This window comes from Fulmarus glacialis, unplaced genomic scaffold (genome assembly GCF_000690835.1).
Source record: "Fulmarus glacialis isolate BGI_N327 unplaced genomic scaffold, ASM69083v1 scaffold50107, whole genome shotgun sequence".
In the NCBI taxonomy this organism is placed as follows: domain Eukaryota; kingdom Metazoa; phylum Chordata; class Aves; order Procellariiformes; family Procellariidae; genus Fulmarus; species Fulmarus glacialis.
In genome coordinates, this window is record NW_009223512.1 from 4,926 (window position 1) to 14,714 (window position 9,789).

The 9,789-nt window shown below is 37.7% G+C and overlaps 2 protein-coding genes across 2 annotated transcripts; both read right to left on the reverse strand.

Annotated features, from left to right (window-relative positions):
* Positions 1 to 1,333: 1,333 nt before the first annotated feature.
* LOC104079691 (G protein-coupled receptor kinase 7A-like) lies at positions 1,334 to 3,288 on the reverse strand (the record flags this gene model as incomplete). Its single annotated transcript, XM_009581814.1, has 2 exons — positions 2,539 to 3,288; positions 1,334 to 1,771 (listed from the first exon to the last, which is right to left on the reverse strand). Coding segments are annotated over exons 1-2 (1,188 nt in total), but the record flags the coding sequence as incomplete, so codon positions are not given.
* Positions 3,289 to 7,770: 4,482 nt separating this feature from the next.
* On the reverse strand, positions 7,771 to 9,460 carry LOC104079692 (RING-box protein 2-like; the record flags this gene model as incomplete). Its single annotated transcript, XM_009581815.1, has 2 exons — positions 7,771 to 7,889; positions 9,366 to 9,460. Coding segments are annotated over 2 exons (214 nt in total), but the record flags the coding sequence as incomplete, so codon positions are not given.
* Positions 9,461 to 9,789: the final 329 nt, after the last annotated feature.

The following is a 9,789-nucleotide window of genomic DNA, read 5'->3' on the forward strand; positions in this document are numbered from 1 at the left end:
CAAACCCCACATATTTACAAGTAGGAAAAACTGCCTTGGACAAAATTATTTTTTCTGATCATAACAACTCCGTGCATCTATAGCTTGCAAAGCACAGTAAGGTTTATAGCTTTGGGTTCACTGATCTAAATGCCATCTTCACAAACAAAACAACATCCCCATTTCACATTAAGTTTTATTTAAAAACCTGCCTTAGCTTTCACAGAAACTGTATTTTCATGTCGAAAACACAATGCAGTCTCATTTTAAAATTATTTCCTATCTAAAAATACATCAGTTTTCATATTTTCTTTACCGAGAACTAAAAACACTCATAATACAAACTTCTTAAATTGCCAGGAAAAAATATATCCATCAAACTACAAATTACTGCATTAAGTAACAACGTCAAAAGACGTGTGTACTTCAAGCATAACGCAAAAGGTTACTAGCAGGTCCTCTCTCTGCTACTGAATTTCTACAGAGTAACTTGAAAGACTTGGGGAGTTTCACATAACACAGTTAGACCACTTTATAATGTCACTTCCATTTCTTCATATTCTTAGTGTATTTCAGACACATTCACTCATTATATACATCTTTAAGCTCCAGACACCTTGGGAGAAATACGCTTTTTTCATAGTTAAGCTACCTGAATACATCTTTCTTGTGTAAACCTCATGGCATTACTACAAATCTGGGTTAGTTTGGGATGACCACAGGCACAGCTGAAGTGCTGCACAGTCTAATTCACATGGCAAAAACCAGTTGGTCATCCATCTCTTTCTTCCTACACATGCACACAGGTATGTACATTTGCAAACTGTCATCAAGTGTGCTAACTTTTTCAGGAATTAATTTGTGGAGGGAGGAACTTTGGCAATGGTTTATTGTGCAGCACCATGAATACCTGCCATATGATCAGTAGCATCACTTAAGAGTAATCTGGAAGAAACTGTATTCTTCTAGGAGCAAAAACTGAATACAGAAGGAGTCGTATCTTTGCTGCTCATTGAAGAAACAATTGGTTAAATCCCTGACTATGCACTATTGCTTAAGGCACAAAGCATCTGTGTTAGCCTCTCTAAAATGATTGGTTCAAGAGTTTATCTTAAGAGAAACAAGAAGTCGATTCTACTGTTTCTGCATTGAGAGATGTTAATTTTACTACATATAGCATCTAAGAGAGTTAATTAACCAAATCTTCTTACCACCTTACCATCTTAGAATGAAATGACCACGTAAGGTCTTTAACAAAGAACAAATCCCGGGGAATTAAGTCTTGGACTCATAATGCACTAGAAATAGAACAGCTTCCCTTCCCACTGCCCACGTTCAATGAATTTGTACTCACCCTCTGAGTGATGCTTTTTCCCTCTTTGACTTGCACTGCCAACCCAAGATCAGACAGTCTGCAATTACCGTTATCATCCAGGAGGACATTTTCTGGTTTCATGTCCCGGTACACAATCTTGATGGAATGGAGATGCAGAATCCCACAAGTGATCTGAGCTGAGTAATAGATGACCCTGTTCATTTCCAAACCCCTTTCTCCCACATTATAGATGTGATACTTCAGATCCCCTCCATTCATGAGGCTCATGACAAGACACAGATGGCTTTTGCTCTCATAGGCATAAGCTAGTGTAACTATGAAAGGGCTGTTGACCTTCTCCAGGATCTCTTTCTCCAGTAGTGCCATCTTCTCTCCACTTTTCTTTTTCAACCTTTTCTTATCCAGTTTCTTGCAGGCATACATCTTGCCAGTATTTTTCACCTGGATGGCACAAACCTAGAGAAGCAAGAAGCATGAGGAAAGGTAATGAAGGAATTTTACACATACAGACTGGAATATCAAGGGCAGTAATAGGCAGGAACTGGGGAATCACAGATGCCTATTAGTAGCTGCTGACGCTAACTTCTGTGGCAGAGCATATTAGCAGAGAAAATAAGGAAAAAACCAAGCATACTGTTCTGTTCCGGACCAGTGTATGGTGGACCTTATGCAAAGTTCTTGAGGACACCATTAGTAGACATGCATCAGCAAATAGAATGAACAAGGACCCATTCTCTGACTATGAGAATAAGTGGCATATACAGCTTGCATCTGTATAGCTAAACTCTCTTCCATCTCAGAAAAAGGTAGCCTTATTCATGCTGTGTTTTGGGAACAGATCCTGATCTGTGCTATTCCCTAAACTGCACCTAGGAATTATCTGGGAGTGTGTGAGCTAGCACAGGCTAAAACAGTGCCAAGGAGCAGACTAATAATTAACTATACGGACAGTCATGCAAGCTTTTGTAAAGAAGCCTGCTTTTTTACTAGCATAGATACAGAATATAAAAATTTTAGAGTAGCTCTTCACTAACAGGCATCTGGAGCCTGTATCACAGCACAGATAACAAACACAGCCTAATTTCTGGGAAATGGACAACCTGAAGGAGGAAGTTTTGCAAAACTTTAGACAATTTCTTAATCCATTGCCAAGTTCCTTTTTGCAAACCCACCTGCTGGTCTTGAAAGGGGATGACCCACATCCTTAAAACTACAGCTCTTACCTCTCCGAAGCCACCTTTGCCCAGCACTCGGAACTCATAGAAGTATTTCTCAGTTACTGGCTGCTTCTCAAAAACTTTCCATTGGAGGAATTTGTCATAGAAGGGGCTGGTTTGGAAGTCCTGGAAGGGCTTGCCTTTAAGGAAGAGTTTGGTTTCCTCCTTGGCCAGCTGCATGATACTCTCATAGTCTTTTGCAGTAGCTGCCTGGCATTTGCTGGCCAAGTCAGAGCTCATGAAAGCCAGATAGTTTTTGGAGCCTGCCTTAAGAAAATTGGTGATCATGTTCTCCATGGTACTGCTCTTGATATTGTCCTCTGCCAACTCCCAGTTTGACACCTCATCCAGGAAGTCCCTAGCTACCAAATATTCTGACACTGTCTCCAAGAAGTCTCTGAAGATTTTCTTGCCAATCGGCTGCTGCTCACAGATGCTGTCATAATCAGCAACAACGGACTGTCTAACCTCACTGCATTGATCAATCCTGGGCAGTGTGAGGCTCTTACGTCTCTTCTGCATCTCCTTGGTGTCTCCATCACCACTCTTCCTTGCCTGCAGATAGGCTGTGTTGGCAATCAGGTTGTCAAGCCCCCCCATGTCACACATCTTGACAAGCTCTTGGGGTGGCAGAGCCTGGTTGAGACAAAAAGAGTAACCGGCCCAAGTGCTGTGCTGTAGCTGCCCTGCACTTCTCCCTGCTCGTGGTGTGTGTGGGCTTCTGAAAAACACCAGTGAGACTAACTGCTTTTGCATTAAATACCTCTGAAGGATTTTCACTAAGTACCTTTAGGTATATGCACCATTTGTGGAAAGTGACTGGTAAGAGGTTTCTCTGTAAGGAGCTTTGAGTTTGCTATGTATAGCTGAGGGATGACATCCTAGGCAAACCTTCTCACTGGCAGCACCAAACGCACACCGTTCAGCTAGTGTTTTTCAGGACGGGCCCTGATAACCTTTAAATGTACCAAGATTCCCTCTACATGCACTTGTCCCTGAACGCTGAGAACATGCAGGCATTACACTCCAAACTCAGTGGCACTCTGGCCACAATTAACAGGACAGCCTTGTATCTCCCTCACTCAACACAGAGAACACCAATGTACTAAGATTACACAAGTTGGGATCTGGTTTTATAAAAAGCTTTTATCAAAAATCTGCCATGCCTGAAACAGAAGTTGACACAGATGAACACGAGTCATTGAGCTTTAAATTATCACACAATTCAGTGCTTTGAGCATCCATACTTCCAAAACTCAAGTTATACTCAACATCAGCGACTCTGAGCTCCACACTTTATGCAAACCTTGATGCCTCATGTGGCTCTGCCTAAGCAGATTACGTGCAGAGGCTAAGACCTGCTGCTGGTCTAAAAATAATGATCCCTATATACGAAACAATATAATAGTTCTGACTTCATCTCCTACCCACAGAAAAAGGAAGAACACTTCAAATGACCAGCCAAATGTTGCCAAGACACCTCCATATGTTATGTGGCCACAGTTTATTTTCCCTGCTGAGCTTTATGACAATAAGTGGCAAGATGAGAAGGTGGCAACAGCGTATGGCTGAGGTGGCATCAACAAAGGGACAAAGCTGATTATAATGAAGTGAAGGCAAATTCCACCTGACTTCACTCACTGCCTGGTAGGCACCAGGAACGCTGCGCCCCATTTTTTTCCCAAAAGAATAAAAATCATGTGTGGCACTTACTAGGCTAAGCCCCCTTCTGCTGTGGGGTCATGTGATTTGGCTGCTAAAATTTTCTTTAAGGATGGTATTATGGGAACAGGAAAAGCAGTTCCATGATTCTTCCACTAGCAATGGGGTCAAGCTGTACTCTTGAGGTCAAGGTCAAGTTTCCTTTTCTCTTTTTTCACTCTTAGAGCAAGTTGAAGAGCTGAATCATAAACGCTAAACATTAGAAGTAACAATAGGCACCTCTCAGACTCCCTACAGTAAGTGCTGAGCCCTTCTTGGCTGCTTTTTGTCACTCTACTACTATGCAGTATTTTGTTTTTACGTGCTTAATCCTGTCTGCATTGAATACATTTGCCATATAACTCATGCTTCTAGTCTACAAAATCATGTTAGAGGTGCGACTGTTTTTCTAGCTGTGATTGAGAGGGCCATCCATCACAAACTGCTATGAGTGCATGAGAACGCGGTGTACTCTAAAGCACAGTATTTGAAAGTTTTGTTTGTGCAGCAATTGCTAATTCTGCCAGGTGAATGCAAGCACGGGGCAGGAGAAGGTTACATAAAGGGCTAAATAATGCAGCCAGCAGAGTAAGCAAAACTGAAAAAAGTCCAAGGAAGAAATGAGGAATTCTGCTGGTAGCTTTCCTGAAAACGGTGCCCACAGCAACATAATCCTCTAATATCCTGGGTACAGAAATGCAAGAAAGGAGGTAATAAAAGCTTTAATTTCAGGTCCTAAAATTCAGCAGGGTCTTTTTTACATGTAGCAAGACCGCCACCACAGCTCAAACAGTAGCAGTAAGAACGGCCGGTAGTTGGGGACCTTCGTGAACTCAAGCTTACACCAGCTATTGATATATTCATGTCTAAGCAAATCAAGAAAATACCTAATGTTTATGGTATCTGCATAAGAAAGACATTCACAACTCCAAAAATCATTCTGCTCTGTTAACTAGAACCTCTCCTGATTTCTCGGAACATAAGCTTTCCCTAAAAGAACATAACTTCATAAAAAGCAAAGTGAAACAATATGATCTTTGGACACATATTCATTACTCCAGTCACTTTTGAGAGAATACTCTCGTTAGATATGCTGAATTATCCAAATCTGCCCAGCATTTACTAAACAGTGGAGAAAAGTAGATCAGCATTAATCTATTAGTCGATAATGGCTGTTTAATGTTAATGTTAATGTTACCTACTCATAAAACAGTATGTTTGGATGAGAAGCAAAACTGATTTATTTTGCATGTACAAGAGGTGAACAAATTCAGGACTGAAAATGGGTACTTATTAAGAACTACGCTAATGGAATATCAGGGTATGATTTGGAACAGAAGAAAAATTCTCTGGTGCAAAGCTCATAGAAAGACTGGCACGTAAGCTAATCTTCTCTAAATCACAGAGGAAATATGCAGGACTTAAAATTCATCACCTTATATTCTAGATGAATTACTGGTCAACAAGATACTTATAATACACAAATAGATATACACAAATATTAGCTGCTTTGATTTCATAATTAACCTTCCTAATACCTCATTTGTTTTAACACCTGTTTGAGCCAACACTTTGGAAAACCCTTCTACAATTATAATTCTCAGCTACTCTTGTCATGCACGTGACGTGAACTGAAAGCAGGGTGAAAATTACTTTGGTACTTCCCATATTCACCTATAAACCAAAGCAAAATGAAGAAAGAAGTCCTCTGATGGGACTAGATGGAATTAATAGAGGTTAGAGGATGGAGCCTGGGACCAAATTCCGGCAGAGAAAAGAGGTGATAGATAAGATATAGCTTAACTTTGACAGCTAAAAATTATTTCCACATCCAGCTAGATTTTCTTTTGCAATCATTTTAGGAAGAATCCTTTTACACAAACAGAAATACTTCACAACAATGTAAATGCTATAGGCACTTCATTACTACTGTTAAGCTATTTTATATTTGTTTTCAATTTTAAGACAGACATCATGTGGGATGATAACAACTGATGTGATAACAGGGCATAACAGTGACAGAGGATTTTTTTGATCTCAGTGTGTAATAAGACAAAAGCTAGATTTAAAAAATTCAAAACATTTTAAAAACAAGACTACAAGTATTAAACACAGTAAACTGCATGTATGCTTGATGATACGAAGATTGCCATTGAAACTACTTTATACAGTGAAGATAAACCTCTTTAAATATACTTAAAATAAACAGAACTAGATAGAAATATATCTGCTGAGAAATGCATTAATCTTAAACATTTAAGATGGTAATTCTGAAGTAAACAATGATATGCATATAATATTGCTTCCATTCCGCCCAGGTTTATTAACAATTTTATTAAGCCTGAATTTGTTACAGACTTAAAGCAGTAATTCAACCTCTCTATTACATGTATTAAAAAAAACCCCCACAGCACATATTCAGATTAATAGCAATTACTTCGGATATTTAGGGAAAAGACAAAGTCAGAGGCAAGCACTTAAATATCTGTAAGGGGGAAAAAAAGGAAAAAAAAAAAAAAATCACGATTCATATAAAAAAGAGGATATATTGAGGATTTCCACAAAAATGAAACAATGCTTTCTCCCACTTCCAAAACATTGTAACCCATAAAATGATGATGAAGAAATTTCTATTAACCAGATTTTTATGAAACCACAATTTAACATTTTTCTCTAGATTTAGTTAGTACCTGCTTTTCTTGGGATATTTAAATTATTAGTTTTGTTTGCTTTCTATATTAGTCAGCTAACCAGCGAGATTGTTTACGCCCCTAGTTAACTGATATCAAATATGTGTCTTTGTACCAAAAGTCTCTGGATTAAAAATATGTCTCTATGATCTTTAACAGAAATATAAATAAAAGAATTATTAATGTGGTTAAATTTTAATACTATGGTTGTAGAAATCATGTATAGAATATAATACAGCAACAGACTTAGAGATACAACAAAACAAAATTTTCTAAAGTCATAAAGAAAACCTAAATTAGAAACGTTTAGTATAGTGTGATGGAAAAAGCACATAGCAAATGCTTTACACACTACTCATTTTAGATTAAAAAAACAGAACACTTTAAAAAACTCACCAACTGTGTTTTTGTATACAATATTACTTAGAAAACAATCTCTTTATCCTGACAGTAAACTATGCAGCGTATCAGACTTACAGGTAAGGTCGTCCTTCCAAATTAATTCATTTATCCATGCAAAAACATTAAATAAATTGTATTTAAGGTATAATCTGCACCACCACATTTCTATGCTCTGATACAGGTAAAACTCAAATCGTAACAGATACATTTGTTAATGTAGTGTCTCTCTTTTTTCAATTGTGGAAATATCTGCAGTAAGACTGTAAGACTGACCATTGCCTCCTCGTACAGCAAAGAGCATACAACAAAACCACACTGATCTTGTAACAGATAAACTAAAAAAAAATCATGCCATGATTGACATGTTCCATTCTTTTGTGTGAGCATATGGCATAAGACATACACTATTTCAACAAGTTCAACAGAAAAAAAACTTCCAGTGTTTTTATTTGCCTATTCTCTGGACTACCCAGTCCTGCTGGCAGAGGGGACAGCGATTATTCTGTTTCACCCACAAGGACATGCAGCAATTGTGGAAGGAATGATTGCATTCTCCCCAAACCACTGAAAGAGAAGAAAGAACATGTTCCAGTCACGCTCAGCTGTCCAATCAACACCTACAGCAAGGTCCAAGCTATCATTCTCAGGTGTTTATAACCTGCAAGCTTTAGAGACAAAATTTAGACTGATTTATCCACTGAGATTGGATCATTATGGTCATTCTGATGATAGTCAGTTCTGTCATCAATCCTTTTACTTATTTCCAATTATGAAAAAAGAAATGCATATATTCTCACATTCTTGTATAAAGTGACGCAGTTTTGTGAATGTATAAACACATTTATCATTTCTGTCCAGGAAATAAGTGCAACTATCTAAGTTCTTCACTTTATCTTCCCCAGTACCAAAATATAGCCAATGCACTACTGACTGGCTATCACACAAGAGCATATCACCAAATTCTCATCTGACATGCATGTTTAAACTTAAACGTATGATATCAAGCAGGCACATCTGACACAGTACATAGCCTTAAAATGGGATCTTAGATGAGAAGTTATTCAGAGGCTACAATTGTTTCAACACAACAAAAAGGGTTATCTATTGTCCATCTACTCCTGAATAGTATTAGTTACTTTGCTTTTTTCCCTTATTAATTCACATTTTCCTTATTGGAATACAAGGGCACCAATCAAAGGAGTGTTGTAAATTACGCTTTTTTTTCTCTCTGACTATCTTAAATAAGACACTTAGCAAGCCAATTAAGATATCTGGAACAGGAAATTCCTGTTCTCATTAAAACAATCATCAAAAACAACAGCAGATTAAGTTTGAGACAATATACTTCAAAACAGAAAGAACAAGGGCATGGAAAGGTTTACCACTGGTTGACTTAAAGGTTTAAAACAAACTCCTTGAAACAATTTTCACTATTTCCAATTTAAATATATTGGAATTAAGTTAAGATTTGCTTTTGCATACATTGGTATGCAATTGAAAGTATGTTTATGCTTAAACAGCATTATAGCAAACACAAGTGATTCCACTTTTTCAAATGAAAAGTGAACAAACAAGCAATTGCCTCCACTAAGTCTGAATTAAGACTGGGAAAAATACTGCTTTCTAACCCAGACACATTTATTTCTGAACAGAGGATTTTTATTGGTATTTCCATTGTGTCTTCTGGCATGCATCTCAGAAGAAAAAAAAGTAGCCTTTTCCTACCCACTTCAAAAGTGTACATTATCATCTCCCCAATTCTGCTCAGGGTGAGAGAAACTTAAACCTCTCAGTTGCCTATGTGTTGACTGCAAATTTGAAGCTGTTTTGTTCTACAGCATGTCTGAAGTGAAAACTAATTTTATTAGTGCTCAGAAATAAAGCATAAAGTATTACTAATGTAAAAAGATGACACAATGTAGAACAAAACATCAGTTTACTTTTGAGCATTAATAAAATCAGTATTCCCTTCAAACTTTAAAATGCACCCTACTGAGAGAAGCTTCAATTGAAAAACAAGCGAATGAAATCATTACATACCAACACAATCTTCTTGTTTGTTTTCAGCTTGACATCTAAGACAGGCATCTAAAAGTAAACAAGAACAAGACTCAATGTGATTCTCAGGATTCCATCTTAAGAATAGGTTTGTCAGAGGAAAATACAAACTCTAAAACCAATTTAAAAATGTAGAAATCCCAAGTTTTGATCTCTAGTTCAGCCCTCTAACATTAAATAGCCCCCCCTAAATTTTAAAACAGTGCACATGACAATGAAATATATATCTGAAAGAGATCAGAAGGACTACAAACTGTCCAACAAGTTTTGTTTATTTTCCATTGCTTTGGTATTGTCATAACTTCTGTTGAAAAAAAGCCTTCTCCATTTTGTAGATACAACAACCAGCCAATTTGTGCCAAGGCACTCAGGCATATTAAGACCAGAGCAAGCACAAAGCCAAACC